The sequence below is a fragment of the Lissotriton vulgaris genome, chromosome 1_1 (genome assembly GCF_964263255.1).
Source record: "Lissotriton vulgaris chromosome 1_1, aLisVul1.2, whole genome shotgun sequence".
Taxonomy (NCBI): domain Eukaryota; kingdom Metazoa; phylum Chordata; class Amphibia; order Caudata; family Salamandridae; genus Lissotriton; species Lissotriton vulgaris.
In genome coordinates, this window is record NC_141685.1 from 218,497,467 (window position 1) to 218,515,498 (window position 18,032).

General features: G+C 45.3%; 1 protein-coding gene across 1 annotated transcript in view; it reads left to right on the plus strand.

The window, feature by feature from the left end:
* LOC147740928 (uncharacterized) overlaps positions 1–18,032 on the plus strand; it is a 272,292-nt gene that overhangs the window by 184,810 nt on the left and 69,450 nt on the right. The window contains exon 8 of the mRNA XM_086936071.1: positions 4,712–4,741. Within this exon, the coding sequence (XP_086792197.1) occupies positions 4,712–4,741 (30 nt within the window). The remainder of the gene's footprint in view (positions 1–4,711; positions 4,742–18,032) is intronic.

The window sequence follows — 18,032 nt, forward strand, 5'->3', positions numbered from 1 at the left end:
TTACGTATTCCAGCCACTTGGTGTTTTGAAATTAGGCTGAGAGTCCCGCCACGTTCCAGGACAGTAATTCTAAGGTGTTCCATTCGCTCAACTATATATAGAGCCTGTGACTAAGGAGGGTCCATTAGCTATATTACTGTTGATTGCTATCCTTCGCGATATATTACCATGTGCCCCCTTTATCATATTTGGGAGCACAGCCTTTATTACTGCGTTGTCATATATCATTAACTGTGGGTCGCTTTCCTTCAATGTTAAAGTTTTGGATAGTTAATCCACTTCGCTGAGGTTTGAGCCCCAGCTCAGTGGAGCAAATTTATTATATAAGGGTAAGGGGAAACCTTCTCTTTCTACTTCCCAACACTCAAGTGACTGTAACCCATCAGGGTGATAAACCGGGTTCTCATTCCTCACTCTATTTGTCCGGCCCCTCCCTCTGTTAGACTGCTGATTCCACCCCTCCCACTCTTCCCATTGTCCTCATCGCTGGTCCCACGGCTGATAAGGCATATAAAAGTAACTAAGCTCTTGCGCCTCTATACTGGTACGCGTGTTTTTCTGTTGGGCGGTAGTAACATGCTCGGCTGCCCTTGGATCATTAAAGTTTACCACAATACAGTCACCAGCTTTATTTTTCTTATTAATTCCCACCCAGCCCACTCTCCTTACGTGCAATATCTTGCATTTAGCTTCTTAGGGCAGGGGCCTATTACAGTTTAACCAATGTATAGTTTTGTTTTTTAATTGGTCATAGGATTCCTTCCCTTCTGCATTCAATTCTGGGACCCCCATTAACCTGCAACGTGCGGGCACAATCTGGGGGTAGATTTAGAGTAGACTGCAATTTTTTTCCCATGATATTTCCCTGCCCTTCCTTATCCAGGCCCTTCTGCAAGCCATTAACATCCTTCTCCACTCTCTTACCTTCCCCCACCACCCCTGTTTTCCCTTCAGTGGGGTTTTACTATGTTGGGAGGTCTAGCTGTTTCATTGAGGGTTACGTCTATTTCTCCTTCTCTTACATTCCCTCTTTCTATATTTTTCTGTTGGTCATCCCTCCTTAACTTCTCAGTTAGACTTCCTAGGGTGTCCTTTATGTCCTCCTCTGACTTCCCAAGTCTATATTCAATTGCTTTAAGTCTGTCCTCCAGCGGTTGTAAGTGAGCTGTAAAAACAGTCTCTAACTTTCTCCAAAAAAAAGTCCTCATTTCCCGCAGGATTACCTGCTATCTCCGGGGCAGTTCCCTTTTCTTGCGTGGTCTGCGAGTTCTCACCAGTTCTATGGTCCTCAGCAATGATTTATTTTTGAGGACTTTTCCGTCCTTTTTTTGCCTTTTTCCCTTTCTGGTGAGGACCTACTCGGGCTGCTCCACGCTTTCTTTTACTGGTTGCCCCCTGCAAACGCTCGACTAATAGTCCTGGTTCCTCAGGGGTTTCATCCCCCTGTAATGTTAAGTTTGCCTCCCAACTCTGAGGGGTTTCAGGGTCCCGAACTGTCTGGGTTACTATATTCACCTCTTGCGGGGCTAAGGTTGTATCTCTTTGTCTTTGTCTTTCCGGTGTACATGCACGCTCAATAGCCCCCAAAGATGATCTTTTTGTGAAGGCTGGGTCCACAGAGAGATGACGCTCTGTCAGCTCGATCTTGTGTGAAAGGACTGAGGAAGCTCTTATAATGAATTGATCAAGGGTCCCTGCAACGCTTCCTGTAGCTACACCTTTCCTCTCAGTGCTAGTTCTCAGAGACATATTACCCGGTAATTAACTTGGCACCACAATGACAGACATAATAGAGCCAACGGGCAGATGTGTCTACCCGATACCAAGAGCTTGGAGGGGGGGCTCAAAAGGGCTAAAACGGGCCCGAGCTTGGCCCGGGCTTTGCCCAGCTCGTCCCGCGTAGCGGGGTAGAGAACTTAGTTAAATACTCCTGCTTTGCTGGTGGGAGGGTCGAGTGGTGCAAGGCTAACCCTTGGCCTCCTGGGTCTCGTAGTCCTCATCACGGTCTCTCCAGAAGTCTCTGACACCCACACAGTCACTGCGCAATGTCTTTCCTTCTCACCCAGCGCGGGGACACGCTGAGATGGCGTAACCATGCGATTTACAAATTTCTTTATTATTATTATTATTATTATAAAACGTAATTGCTAACCTTTAGTTAAAGGAGATTTTATCACATCAAAAAGATAGTCTAAATTTAAAGCAGAAAAATATATGCAGACTTGCTTTGAAAGAAGTGTTGGGAAATATGAGGACTGACACTCAAATTACATGTCCCTCACAAGTCAAATGCAAATGCTTTGAAATGATTCTTACATCAAGCTGCAGTTCCACTAGTCGTTACTAGATGTCACTCACGAGTGAAAGGGTTTCAATGCTTTTGTATTTGACTCATGAAGGACATCTAGTAACGACTAGTGGAACTGCAGCTTGATGTAAGAATAATTTCAATGTATTTGCATTTGATTCGTGAGGGACATCTAGTAATGACTAGTTGAACTACAGCTCTTTGTAGAATATTTTGATATTGGATACTATAATATTCACTGCCCAATGCTAATCTCGTCCCATAATGCTTTGCAGGGCCTTTGGTTGGGATTGTATTTTCGCCCAAAACTATGCTTGGGGTGGTCCTAGGAGGAAGGGACCACCACTGAAACATTTACCAGCATGATATGCTCTTTGTATTCAAAGCATCTGCTTGGTCCTTTCCCTAGGTTAGGGGGACTCCAAAATCATCACCTCTCTCAGTGCCTAATAATTTCATTTACAGTTAATTTTTTTGAATTGGTTATATGCTTTTTAGCATGTAAAATTGCTTTATCAAAGCATTTGTGAGTATTGTTGATATTTCTGCTACGCTATGTGTTATAGCACAATTATTGTACTGTGCTACATGCATTTTGCATAGTGCGTAGTAGTGCAAACTACGCATGCTCCGTGAGCGAAGCGTTGTTCTATGCCCAGGGTTAATTTGGATCACTGAGATGACATCCCCGCACTGCACCAATGTAAACGCCCATGCTCCAGGAGACATGAAGCTAGGAGGCCATCACAGAGGCAGATCCAAGTGGGTAGAGATGAGGCTCTTGCTACAGCATGGTGGAGTGCTACGGAGGCGATCGTGAGGGTGCGACCACTTCTGGAGATGAAACAGGATGTGGACTGAACAGCACCAATAGCTCTGATATCAGCGTTATCCTGCCTAAAATGAGTCCACATTTGGTGCAAGCTGCCTTCATTGTTGATATGGATTGGGCTGGGCTGTAGGGGAGCGAGGAGAGGCTATTATTTGCTACCCCCATGATGATGATGATGATGATTCATCTGTGGAGGATTAATATGATGATTCTCATCAAGGGTGGTGGCTGGAACCATTGGGGTCACACCATGGAGATCCCCTGTGTTTATGTGTCAAGTCCCTTCCACTCCCCTGCTCTGTCTCACTCCTACCAGAAGCCTTGAGATCACTTTCAGGCACATGGATCAAAAGAAAAACCAGTCACAAACGGGCAGATTCTCAGAATCTGCCCCTTTGCGAATGGTATTTTTCCATTTGGGATGCAAAAATCGCAATTTAAGTAATCTCTAAATTGCGATTACTTAAATAGCGATTGCATTTAAGGAATTGCATATTGAGATTCCTACAATGCAGTGCAACAAAGTAAAAAAAATAGCGATTTTGCTAATAGGAGTAGCAAATTACCATCAATTTGTACTTCATGGTAATTTGCAAAAACTTTGAAAAATGCACTAAAGTGCATTTTTCAAAGCTCCATTTTACACTTGTGTGTGTGCAACATGTACTCATATGCGGAATTCAGGGGTGCAACAAGCTGTCCTTTTGACACCCTTGCACCCTTGAAATTGGATGCACAATTTGCGAGTACCTATTGGGTACTCGCAAATTGCGAATGCAATTCCCATTCATTCCTACGGGCCTCTAAGCCCATAGAAATGAATGGGAAGACATCCCTTTATTGCGACTCACAATTTGCAAGTCCCAATTAGGGAATGTTTAGAAATCGCACATTTTTTTGCGATTTCTACATGCATAGGCGTTTGTGATTCCTTAATATTCACAATAAAGGAATCGCAAAAGTCTACCTTGGTGTATGTACCTGTATATGTCCTTTAAGGTATTACCCACCTCGTTAGACATCCTTTTCCCCTCTACCCTTCTTGGTGAATGCACTTCACCTGTGTCCTACTGCATCGTCCTTAAGAGTAGACTAGATCCCATATTCTACAACAGTTTACTGGTCTCTGGACCAGTACACGCTTGGAGATTGATGTTAGGTCCAGGGAGACTGATCGTGACAACCTGTCCATCACTGTGAGCAGAGATAGAGAAATAGGGCTCACAGGGGGCAGGGCACTGCCCCATGGCCCCCTTAAATGAACTGACAGCTTCTGTCATGTAGAACTCTTTGAAATTATTTTGATGAAACTTTCCCTCAAAAAATGTTCCTTGAAATTTTGAGTGGTCAAACAATTAAAAGAATAAGTTTTGATCTTCTTTGTGTTCACATGTTTTGTGTTTCATTCCTATTTCTCTGTAATGCATTAATGAAACTGTCGCTGGTATGCAAATACATCACACGTCATCCATTGGTAGCATGTCACGTTAGCATTATTCATAGGGTTGACGGGTGCAAATGAAACTCATTTGTAAGTGTTTGCTAATAAGTTTTCATTTTGTACTTTTCAGAATATTGTTGCTGCCTTTGCCCGAATGGAGGTAAGAAAATAGCTTTTTCTTAAAAATTTCATCTAGTATGTAAAGTATCCTGTTTACTCCAACATCCTATACTATGCACACTACTTTTAGATAGCAGCATTTTTACCTGTTTAACATTTTAGTGCCTATTACGTATACTTGGAAAAATACAAATAAAAATGAAATCTCAGACTTGTCAAGGCAGACCTAGTAGCTTTTGCCAAAGCTTTTTCTTTTTTTTTTGTAAATAATACCATCGAACATTTCCAAACTAGGCAAATTATGGAGCATACCAATTAAAGATGTGCAGCACAACCTTTATGTTTGAATTAACATTGTGTGGACTTGCATGGCTTGATAAATCTAGAGTAAAGCAACGCAGCACAAATGGCTGGGCTGCGTCTAAATGCTACGCCTTCCTATGTTGGAGAAATATCTTTAGTTCTCCTTGTGACCTCCTCTTTCTATGTATGCAGCATTCTACAGTACACATAGAAAGGGGAGAATGCCTCTTAGGATTGTTTTTGTGCAGTAAGGTGTCCCTTCCTGCACCGAAACAATCCTGCCTGCTATGCAGGCACCCCTGCACCATTGAGCAAAGATGCCAGATTTGGCGCTAGGCTGCGCATTGCGCGCCTATGCTGGGAAATAACAAGAATGTGCCGTATAATGTTAATTAGAACATTGGAACGTTGGAGGCTCCATTGAAAACAATGGAGTGCTCCATGCTTATAATGGCTGGTATAAGCCCGGAGCTCCAACATTCCAATGTTTCTTTGTTCACAGCTCTGGCTGTGAACAAAGGCTTCAGGGAGCCTGAGAGGATTCCAATCCCCTCCCGCTCCCTGAAGGCTTTGTTTTATTTGTTAGAACATTCTGCCCTCTAGTGGCAGAATGTTCTAATAGCCTTATTTCTAATAGCCTTGTTAAAGTCCCTCGGCTTCGGCTCGGGCCTTTGATGCTGCATAATAGCTGGTATAACCCGCTACGACGGGCTATAAGGCTATAGTACGCAACATTCCTGCGCGTTCCGTATCACGCAGCCCAGTGCAGGGCAGCAAGGTGACTTGCTGTGCAATAAAGTCATAAATTTGCCCATGGAGATTTTCCACAGTTACAATAAGAATAATGGAAATTCTAAATAGCAATAGTCCCTTCGAGAGAAGTGTCACAGAGCTCGATAGTCTGAAACTTGGAGATTTATAGAAGACTAAATAAAACCAACAGTAATCTGAAAAGTCATGTTTTCAAGTGTTTCCGGAACAGTGCCTCTGCCTCTTATTGCCTAAGACTGAAAGATAAAGAGTTCTATGACTAAAATTATACATATGTAAGCATCAAGCAATTATGCGTACACTATCTAGAACATTTTAAAGTGGGCTTCTGAGTTCTCGTCCCCAAGTCAACCAATTGTTATGTGAGAGCTGGAAATATGAGCAAGTCCCTTTTTTTAATTAGGAGCATATTTTTCTGACCCTACCATTTCCAATAATATAATATGTATACTTTGTTCAGGTTAGACACTACTTCAGCCTACTTCAGCCATGTTGAGGTGCAGCATCCATGACTCCTTCTCATGGCACATGCATGTTGTGTGTGTCCCAAGGATATGCATCCTTCTGAAACCCATCAGCTACAACACTTTCAAGGTCCAGCAATACCAGGGCCCTAGGCTTGCGTCCTACCCCAATAACTCGGTGGTCTGACAGATTAGGTAGTGTTTTAGCGGACCCCAAATATCTTTGGGTCAGGAGGAATAATTACAAACACATCCCCTACAGTTTACTGCAAACTATGAGATCCTTCAGCCGAATATGTGATGTTACATCGCGATCTTCACACCGCAATACCTTTACAACGCAGGCATTACAATGCAAGTTGTTACAACAACTTGAGCTGGAGGGCGCTGGACTTAGCAATAGCATGATTTACTATTCCAACTCCAGCCTACATAACAGTAGGGAATAGTAAATCATACAATTCCTTCGTGTATAGCGCCATCCAGTGCAAGTCATTATAATGACTTGGGTTGTAATGCCTGCGTTGTAAAGGTATTGCAGTGTGAAGCACCCAGCACATTGTAATTCTCCCCTTAGCTAGCAGTAGTGCTAGTGTGTTGAATCGTTGACAGGGAGCAGCTTGAGCAGACACAACCGACAAATTCTGGGATCCAATGGAATCCTAGAACCTATCATTTCTATAACTGCACTGATAACTGATTGATAATTGATTGCCAGTATTTCCAAATCTAGGGGTACTCCAATGCAGGATATAAGAAGGTAGCATTCTCTGCATCTTGTACATACTGAGTCCTCCCTAAGGCCATGTTTCATCAGCCGGGAGCGGTATATTCTACGAAGTCATTTGGAATGAATTCTATACTGTTAAGACACTAGCCTGAGAGCAGCAATATGTCCAGGTCTCTTCAGATACTGGGCTGTGCAGATCAAGATTCCTCTTAACAATGGAAGTAAGTGTCAGGAGTGGGCCCTCAACTTGGATTGTGTTCTAAAGCAGTGTTATGAGACCTTTAGTCTAGATACCATGAGAAGGAGAGATAAAGCCTAAATGTCGGATGGTTCTTGCGGTAAAGAGGACAAAATGGAATACTACACACAGGGCGAGCTGTACAGTGTCATCAAGGTTCTGACACTGAATAAGTTAGCGCTTCATAAAGAGATATCCAAATTTAGTTAAGTTGATTTATGTAGTATTCTCAATGAGTGTTCTTCACAGGTCAGTGATAGCCATGGATGATGGAGTGGGAGGTTACATAGAGGTTAGCAAGTCATCCTGTTGAATTTTCCCAAGCTAGGTTCACACAACCTACTGCAGCAATTCTGAACTCCTGTTTGCCATTTTTGTATCCAACTTAATTTTTAATTGGACTGGTGCCTCTGTCTCTCTCAGTTGTGAGGTGAGGCATAAATGGAGTGGGAATTATCAATAGTGAGTAATGTGTACTTGAGTATACAAATAGTAGAGCTCCAGGTCTAGGGCTCCAAAGCCGCCCTGGTGGTATGGTAGGGTAAATACCTCCCATATGAGCCAATGTTGCTTACTGGCCCTGGCAAGTTTAATCAGCAGTGACCTGGTAGTACTAAAAAAATGTTTAGACACAGGCATTGGAACATTATGAAAAAGGTATAGACGTTTTGGAGGAACAACCATCTTTATCAGAGCTATTATGTCCACTAAGGACCGTGCGAGGGGTGTACAGCGATGAACCTGTCCGTAAAGATTTGTGATGTCTACACCGTAGTTTCTTGAGTCACAACCATGGGGTCCTGATTGGTCTGTATGGCGAGATATTTTACAAGGCACTGCTAGTCACGATTGGGGTATTCTTACGGTCACTCTAAAGTGGACAAGATTAGAGCCAGTATGAGAGTTTTATGTATATATACTTCCAAGAGAAGCCCATACTTTATATATTCCCTAATGAAAGGTGAAAGATTGTCCCTTGTGTTTGTAGGTAAATACTGTGTCATCCGCATACAATGATATAAGGAGGTGTGATCAATCAAATGTAGGGTGCTGTTTGAGTAGTTTTGGTCAAATTTACATGCAAGGGGCTCGAGTGCTGGAGCAAAGAGCATGGGAAAGAGGGGGCACCCATGTCTAGTTTTGCTTGGATAGTGATCCATTACTAAAGCTCTGCATAGTGGGGTCAGTGGATAGTAAATTAATCTGGCTGATAACAGATCGCAGGATACTTGTCCTCTGAAGTACAAGGAAGAGCTATTCCGATTACAGCGTATTAACTGTTTTACTGACATTAAAATGTACCACGGGATCGGCACTACATGTGTCAATTGTGGTGACCATGTTAGGGTGGTGTAGCGGCTTAGAGATAGTATAGGATTTTGATGTTATTAGGGACATATTTTCTCTAGGTTTGAGAGAAAGAGGTTTGGTCCACACACAGCACAGTAAAACTGGTGCTCTAATGGTTTGCCAGGCAGGAGAGATACTCACACTGATAAAGGATCATGGGGAGGCAGGTTGTGGTATGCCAGAAGCACATCATGGGCACACAGGGTACTACTGTGGGTGGATGCAAGTGTGCCACTGAAGGTGAAAAGTGAGCTAAAGGCTGTTTATGGCAGATATATCGGAGTGGTGGGGTACAGCTGTGGCAAAACTAAAACTACTATTAAACACATATGCACCTAAAGATTTATTTGAGGGAGTGGTGTGTCTTTTAATACCTCAAGTACATTAAATCAAGGAGGATTTATAAAGTGCTACTTATCACCCATGAGGGTATCCAGGCGCTGGGTGGGGTGGTGCCTCTGCTGCAAGTGAAATGTTGAATAGTTTAGTGTTCAGCTTTTTACTGAACTCCTGAAGGGTTGGGACTGTTCGGAGTTGGTGAGGGAAGTTGTTCCAGTGTTTTTTGGCAACATGGGAGAAGGGGCAGCTGCCACTTATGCTTTTGAGGATGTGAGTCATGTGGGCAAGACAGAGGGATGAGGAGCACCGTTATGGTGGGTAAGTGGACTGTTACTCAGTGGTTGAGGTATGCTGGGCCAGTGTTGTGTAGGGCTTTGTAGGTGTGGGTGAGGAGGTTGAACTGACATTGTTTGTTCATGGGGAACCAGTGCAGGGCATTGAGGCGGGTGTTATGTGAGATTCTCTTGGTAGGTAAAGGACGAACCTTGCTGCTGCATTCTGTATTGCCTGGAGCCTTTTTAATAGATGGGTGGTAAACCCTATGTATAGGGTGTTGCCGTGATCCAGGAGGCTGGTGACAAGAGCTTGGATGACTGTGTTTCTGGTGTCTGTGGTGAACCATTTGAAAATGTTCTTCAGCTTGTGGGGGATGTGGATGCATTTACCAGTTTTCTCATTGATAGCTTGCTGTTGAGAATGATACCTAGGATTTTAGCATGCTCTGTCGGTGTGGGATAGGGGCCAAGTTCGACTGCTCGCCATGTGTCATTTCAGGGGAAAGTTGTGCTTCTGAAGATGAGTTTCACGCTTTAGTCAGAGTTGAGCTTGAGGCACTTTCTCTATATCCAACTGGTCATGCATCTGTGGAATTTGGAGTCTGAGGAAAGGGACATGATCCGTGTCATCCATGTTCGATATGATGTACGTGTCTTGTAATCTAACCAGGGTGGCTAGTGGGGCCATGTAGGTGTTGAAGACCATTGGACTTAAAGATGATCCTTGGGGGACACCACAGACAATGTTCTTGGGTGCCGAGGAGCTTGGTGGGAGGTGGATGGTCTTGGTTCTTCCTGTGAGAAAGGAAGCGACCACTTGAAGGCTTTTTTTTGGGGGGGATTCCCATCTGGTAGAGACCATGTAGGAGGTTGTAGTGGGACACAGTTTTGAATGCTGTTAGGAGGTCATGGAAGATAAGGGCAGTGGTTTCTCCCTGATCCACGAGTACTCTAATGTCGACTGTGGCTATGCTAAGGGCAGTTTCAGTCTCTGGTTAGCATGGAATCCTTACTGTAAAGGGTCCAGGATTTTGTTGGTTTCCAGCTGGTCGGTGAGTTTGATGTTTATTGTTTTTCCCCTGTGCTGTCTGGAAAGGGGAGTAGGGAGATGGGCTGGAAGTTTTTAAGATCTTCTGGGTGAAGCATGCAGAGGAGATGGAGATGGTAAGGATAGTGGTGAGCTCCTGGCTGATGGAGTTGATACCCATGTTGAACATATGATGGGGGCAGGGATCTCTGGGTGCTCTCGAGCGTATGAAGCCCATGATGGTGGCAGTTGATCATGGGGAGTGTGTTGATACTGTCTAGGGGTCATTGAGGGTTATAGTGTCTGTATATGGTTGCAACTTTGTTGAGAAATAATTCTGTGAGGGAGTAGCAGAGATCCTGGGAGGGTGTGATGGCGTTCTGTGTTGCTGTGGATTGGAGAATTCCCTGACAATAGAGAATAGATTCTTGCTTTGATTAGATCTGGCTTTGAGGCGGGTGTTGAGGGCATCTTTCGTGGTAGTCTTTAGTTAAATTTGGTAGTTGTTTACAGCTAGGTTTGTTTCCAGTTGTGCTTTGCTTTTCTAAGTTTATCTATGAACCAGTTGGTGTGTTCCGGGTGCCTGTTAGCTTTGTGAGATTTGGGGGTGAAACTATGTTGGTGTGGTTGGTAATCCAGGTTTTGAAGTTTTTGAGGGCTTAAGGGAGGAGTGTGGCTGTGATGTATTGAGGATGTGAATACAGAGGTGCCATATAGTTTCCACCCTATAGTAGCAGCTGCATGTGTGTGGACAACATTACATTTGGGATGGTGCCAGACTGATTCTATGCGTCCCCTCTGGATATGTTGTCCTACAGACCAGTTAGCTCACAGTACCACCATAAATATACAAGGAATACACAAAGGGACATTTTGATTGTTTGATTCTTGTATATAATGTATGTGCTGCAATAATCAATATACAGTAAGCAAATGATAGGTATTAGAAGTCCCAAAGTGGTGATAAGAATAAAAAGCTCAACCATGGTGCAGAAACAGTGAATATATGTAAGCATATAAAACAATTTGGAAGATTGGGGGTACTCCTACTAAGCAGTCCCTTACCTAAGTGTCTTAGACATATGTGTGCATGTACTGCCAAGAATCCCCACATTGGATGATCCAACCCTGGATACCTGATTTGAAAAAAAGTAAGTCCTCTTGTTGGTCATGAGCTGGACACCCTTGCAGAGAGAATCAGCAAGCTGATGGGCCAAAGCTTCAGTCTATAGAGACCTCACCAATATCAGCAAAGTGCTCCTCTCACTAAACCCGGAAATGCCTGTTTAATTAGATTGAAAGGCATCCTTGCAAGTCCTGTGCATGCCAGCATTGTTTTTGTTTTTAGATATCCATGTTACCCCATGGATGAAAAAATAGAAAGACATTTGCACAATGTGTGTCAAGGCCATAGAAAGATTAAATCCGGGTCTCCGGCAGATCCCTTAAAGCCGGACCTTTTCTGTGACGCTCATGTACTCATCACAGATCACGTCCGTGACATCATCAATCGGTCACTCTCCACTGCCAGTGTTCCTATCAAATGGAAGCAGGCATGGGTGTCCCCTATTCTAAAAAAACCTACTTTAGATCCCTCACTTCCGGAGAACTTTAGGCCGATCTCCCTGCTTCCTTGGCCTGCTAAAGTGGCCGAGGCACACGTCAATAACATCCTGTCCAACTTCCTCCTCACCAATAACATCCTGGATGACTCCCAACACGGGTTTAGAGCTGGTCATAGCACCGAGACAGCCTTGCTCAGTGTTTCTGAAGACCTCCGTTCCATTCTTGACGCCGGCGGTACTGCAGCACTGGTCCTATTGGACCTCAGTGCTGCCTTCGATACGGTGTCACATGAGGTCCTCTTGATGAGACTGGAGGAAATTGGAGTTACAGGAGTAGCCTTGGGGTGGTTCAGAGACTTCCTGTCTAACAGGTCCTTCAAAGTCTCCACCCCCCCTTACATCTCGAAGGAACATAGCATTGGACAGGGAGTGCCGCAGGGCTCGTCCCTTAGCCCTACCCTGTTCAATGTCTATGTCCGCCCGTTAGCGGAGGTGGCCAGAAGGAATGGAATGGCCTTGGTATCATATGCTGACAATACCCAGTTGGTGGTGGCTTTGAATAACAACAGTGGTCTGGAAGCCCATCTCTTTAAACAGACTCTCATTGACATCACCAACTGGATGACGGCGAATTTCCTCCAATTAAACGCCGGTAAAACCGAGATTCTCCTCTTGGGAAAAAACACCGCTTCCTGGGGAGATAATTGGTGGCCTGACATTCTGGGCTCACCCCCCAAGCCTAAAGACTGTGTTAAAAATCTAGGTGTCTGGGTCGATTCGGATCTAAAATACACCACCCACACCAAAAAAGTGGCTGCCACATGCTTCGGCATTTTACGCAACATCAGGCCTATCCTGAAGTTCTTCGACTGTCGCACCCGTCAGCTCATCGTCCAGGCGACGATCCTTTCTAGATTGGACTATGCCAGTTCTCTCCTTTTGGGAGCGAACCTGGCTGAAACCACCAGACTGCAGAGAGTCCAGAACGCGGCTGCCAGGGCTTTGGTCGGCCTCCCTCGCCACTCTTCAGTTTCAGGAACCTTAAGAAAACTCCATTGGCTTCCGGTGGGAAAAAGGATCCAGTTCAAGGCTCTATGTTTAGCCTTCAAGATCCTTAAAACCGCCTCTCCCCCACTGCTGAGTCCCCTCTTGTCTGAGTACACACCCAGCCGATCTCTCCGCTCAGAGGGACAACATCTAGTGATCATTCCCCGCACTAGACTTGCCAGAGTTGGTGGACGTTCTTTTAGCCTCCTTGCTGCCAAGCTATGGAACAGCTTGCCTGTAACCATACGGGGGATGCATGATCTCTTAGCCTTTAGAAAGGCCATCAAAACCCATCTCTTCCAATAATCTGTTCTCTATGCACCTTCATTCCGCACTCTGGTTAGCTCGCAGCGCCGGGACGCCCCTTGGCTGGGGCAGCCGCGCGCTATACAAATCCCCTTAACATTAACATTAACATTAACATATACATGGTGTATGTGAATCGTGATAATGTTAGGTGAAGCGGGTTCTGTAAGCAACGCAGTTTTAGAGAAACGAATCCATCATTGTCCCACTCGCAAATGTGTGTATAAGGTTAGTATGTGAAAGGGAAGGCAACTAAAGAAACATGTTCATGTTGAAAGATGCATTGATTATTTGTGGGCCTACCTGAGTCACTTAGCGATGGAGGGGTTGCTAGCAGGGCTGATCATGGAGGAGATGTAAAAGTCCACTACTAAGTGGTCAGACCAGGTCACCTCGCTGGCGAGATCCGAGAATGTCCACGATTTTGAGGAGGCTAGATGAGTTGGTTTCAGTGGGGTCTTCCAGGTGGAAGTTGAGGTCCCCTAGGAAGTCCTTCAAGTGGATGACTAGGTGAGTGGTGAAGTACAAGATGGCCTCGCAGAAGGCAGGGCAGGGATCGGGGGATTGTAGGCAACGGTGCCTCTGAAAGTAGTTTTGCCATTGGTGTGGACTTGGAAATTAAGGTGTTCCATGATGGGGGCATCTGTGGTGGCTGTGCAGTTGATGTGCTCTATTTGGATGATAGTTATTCCATCACCATACTTGCTATCGGGTATCAGAGGGCTTTACATTGCACCAGTTTCGTTACATGAGGACACATTAATTTTTGTTAGGTACAGAGAGATTGAGTGATTTGCCCAGAATCACAGGATGTTAAGCGTTGTTGTTGTGGTGGATTATCTTGCACACGTGGAGGCGATGACGGGTGCTGAAAATGGGTTGAGCCATGTCTTGGTGAGAAATGGGGGCATATTTACAACAAAGTGGTGGAGCGTGGCATTAGCCTCCTTGACTTAAAGCCGCACTCCACCACTTCAAAAATGCAGTGCTGCACCATAATTACAACAATAAGGCACAGCTTTCGTTTCCCCCTGCGCTGGCGACTAATTTAGCAGCCTACTGCCAATGCAGGCACCGATGCACCATTGTACAAGTGTGTCTGCATTGAGGGGAAGCTTGTTTATGTGCAGGAAGGTCTCATCACTGCACATAAACAAACTTTAAATGGCTTTTTGTAACTTTTATGTGTGCTGCTTAATGCATATTTATTTTTTATTGTTTATGCGAAGGGAGAGTGCCCTTTGCTGCACATAAACAATCAATGACCGGTTGCTGTTTCTATGTGTGCTGCACAATGCAGCACACAAGGAAACAGCAAAAACAAGAAGAAATAAAGCATTTCTCTGTGTTTCTCCTGTTTAAGGTCAGGTTTTCCCTGGTCTTAATTTTGGCGCTGCCTTCTATTTACGCCATTCTAGTAAATAGGGGGCAACGTCAAAATCAATGGGTGTTTCGGTGGAATGCCAACTGCAACACCCTGCCCTCCTCTTTCACACTAATTACAGCATGAAAGGGTGCCTTATTTACATGTTAAGTGGCTTAACGCTGCCTTGTAATTAGGCAATGTCCCTATAGCCACCACAACATCACTAAAAGTGGTGCTGTGGTGGGGATAGGGGCTTGTACATATACCCAATGATGTCCGGTGTGAGAGAGGAGAGGTGTCCCAGATCTTGCTGGCCTGATTGTGGAGTGAACAGGTGTTGATAAACATTCGGTGGAGTTGACTTGTGATGTGTCAGTCGGAGGGTGTTTTGGGGCAGAGGGTTATCTGTTGCAGTGGAGGGGCAGTGTTGGCAGGTAATCGGGTACGCTGTGTTTTTTAGGGAAGCCCAGTGGCAGTTTTGCGTGTCCCTGGGTTGAGAACTCTGATCTTGATACCCAGGTACCTTTGGAGGGGAGGACGACCATGGATCCATGTGCTGGGCGCAGTCCAGCTGTGGATGGGTGCAGGTGGGATTTTTTGACATGCCAGTAGCATGCTTACTGCGGGCAGCCGCAGTAGGCATGCTACCGTATTTGCAGTGCGGCTGCGCAGTGGCCTCAATTAAATAGGTTATCCGGGAGGGGGGCAGGGACAGTGGGAGGTGGGAAGTGGGTAAGGGGAGAAGATTGGCGGGAAAGTGAGGACTCTGAAAGAGAGAAACAGTGGATATGACAAATCTGAAATAAAAGATTAGTAAAGGGGAATTTGAAATAAAACCTACAGTTAAGGGGAATCTGAACTAAAAAGAATAGTTAAGGGAAATCTGAAACAAAGAGAACAGTTAAGAGGAATCTGAAATTAAAAACAGGGTTAAGGGAGAGAATGAAGGGCTGCTAAGGATGTTCAGTGGAGAGATGGCCCTGGGACATGTCCAAATATGGTATAATTTTGATGAGCGATTGTAATTGCATATTCGACAGAACTCTAGAAAGGTCTAAGTCCTGATGTAAGAATCTTCCAATTAGGTCTTTGCGTGGAAAGCAAAATGGTGCTGGCCTAGTTTCAAAGTAGCGGAGCAATCACCTTACTCACCGCACTCTCCCGAAGGCACTATGTTTGATCCCCGCAGGCTTACCTGCAGAGAGTCTAGAGTCTAGGGAAGGCCGGTCACGGATGCGGATCAACTGGCGGGCACCGGTGGCTGGTTCGTCTCCCCGACGAAGAGCGGAGGCTGCCAGTGGATCAGCGGGACGAGCATCGGAGGTCCCGGGGGTGCTCGCCCTGGCTGCTGCTGACTGGATGCAACGATTTGGCAGGATTAGCGTCCTGACTGCCAGGCTCGCCTGATCTCAATGTAACACCTTGAGGTCAGGGGCGGGTCACGCAGCTTCTATCAGGCGCGCATTTGCCTGGGAGACGTGGAGGACATGGTCTGCTGTATCAGATAACAAAGGGATTTCAGCAATACCTCCTAGAGCATTGAAACAATTAAAAGAAACACTGGCTCGGAATCTAGCTCAACAACAAGGAGCAAGACAGGAGTCCCCACCAGCAGGCTCTGAAGATATAGTAGGTAAGCCTAGTGAGTCCTGTATATCCAAAAAACAACTGGATAATGGAAGGGTCGGGAAACGGAGAGTTTAAACAGAGCAGGGGCAGATTGGGGGCAAGAAAATAACTGTTCATAGAACTACAGAGGATCATGGTGCAATACTGGTGGTGGACACTGTAACGATCAAACCAATCCCACCACAGCAGGCCTTTACAGATTTATTCAAGACTAAAGACGGGGTAAGGGAACAGGTTCCCGGCTCAGATCAGACTTCCAGTAAATCACTATACAAAAATGACCAGAAGACAATAGAGTCAAACTTAAGCAAAAATGTGAGGGGTATGACAGGAGCACCAGGCGAGAAAGCCTCTGAAAGTACTGAAACCCTATACATTGAGACGGATAATGAAATAGTTCAAGCACCTCAAAGCATTGCCTCGAGTACGCCCCCTAAAACTGGGATCAATGATCATGTAACAAGAGACAGCTCAGTAGACACTCTGAGAGGTGGTATGCAGGTCGATACAATGGCTGAACCCTGTAGTATGGTAGATTAGCAATCTTATGTGCAGCCTCCTCAGCCTGAAGATTCACATAATTTTGAGGGGTCACTAGGAGCCGATATCATATCTGATGGAACAGGCAAATTCTTTTCCTATCAGAGGATTCACCTTCAGGTACATCTGAGACTGGGCAAAGTGACACCGAAGATAGCGTCTCAGCCTCTGGCTCAAGTACACTGGAGGCGCCCGAGACCTCTTTAAAACACCAGAAATCTCGAAGGAGATCTAGGGGATCTAGAGGGTCTACAATTCAGTCCGTGGCCCAAAAAAAGAAAGGAATATACAGTTCTGGAGCAGGGCTGAAATGGGACTATTCGCCTTCAAGGATCATAAGCCCCATGGGTTCAAAGTCTATGAAAAATGGCAGCTCTTCAGTTGAGCAACAGGATGAGGCTGCGGGGAATATAAATCCTGCTTTGAACCTGATCTTGGAGTCAATCAGTGAACACCGAGCAGAAACCAAGGCTGAGGGAAAAAAAGTGGGACAGGCCACAAAAAAACTGGAGGGCGCAGTAAGGAAAGTGGGTAGAACCTGTCTGGAGATTGGAGAACGGATGGATGCTATGGAAGAAAGAACCTCCCTTGTAGAAAAGGATTTGGACTTTGTGAAAGAGCAGACAAAGAACCATGAGACTCAACTCACGGACGTTACGTGGAAGCTGGAAGAGCTCAAATTCCGACAGAGAAGAAATAACCTCCGCTTCCTAGGCATTCAAGAGGGGCCGATGTACCTTCTCAGAACTGCTTTTCCCGAGCTTTCAGGGTGGCATTGGGAGCAGGAAATACAGAGGGCTCATAGATTTCCTTTTGTTCGTAACAAAACCCACAGTCAGGGGCTAAATCAGCAAAGGGCCATTTTTTCTTTTTCGGCAATTTTTCTCTAAGGCAGGAAATATTTGAGAAAGCTCAGCCTGATGCAAGAAGGCAGTACAAGGAATCATCATGACCAGACTTCAAGTCAAGTCAAGTCATAAAAATGTGTATAGCGCACTACATACCCAGAGGGTTTCAAGGCGCTTAGGAGGGGATGAGGATTATTTGTCAAATATCCACGTTTTAAGCTGCTTTCTGAACGCTAGGTGGTTCTGGGTGAGGCGAAGGTAAGCGGGGAGTGAGTTCCATGTCTTAGCAGCCAGGTAAGAAAAGGATCTGCCTCCCATGGTGGTCTTGTTAATGCGAGGTACCGTGGCGAGGGCTTGGCTGGAAGAACGTAGTTGGCGGGAGGGGGTGTAGAAGGACAGTCGAGAGTTGAGGCAATCTGGTCCGATGTCGTAGAGTGATTTGTGTGCGTGGGTAAGCAGACGGAAAGTGATCCTCTTATTGACGGGTAGCCAGTGGAGGTCTTTAAGGTGACCAGAGATGTGTTCGTTGCGTG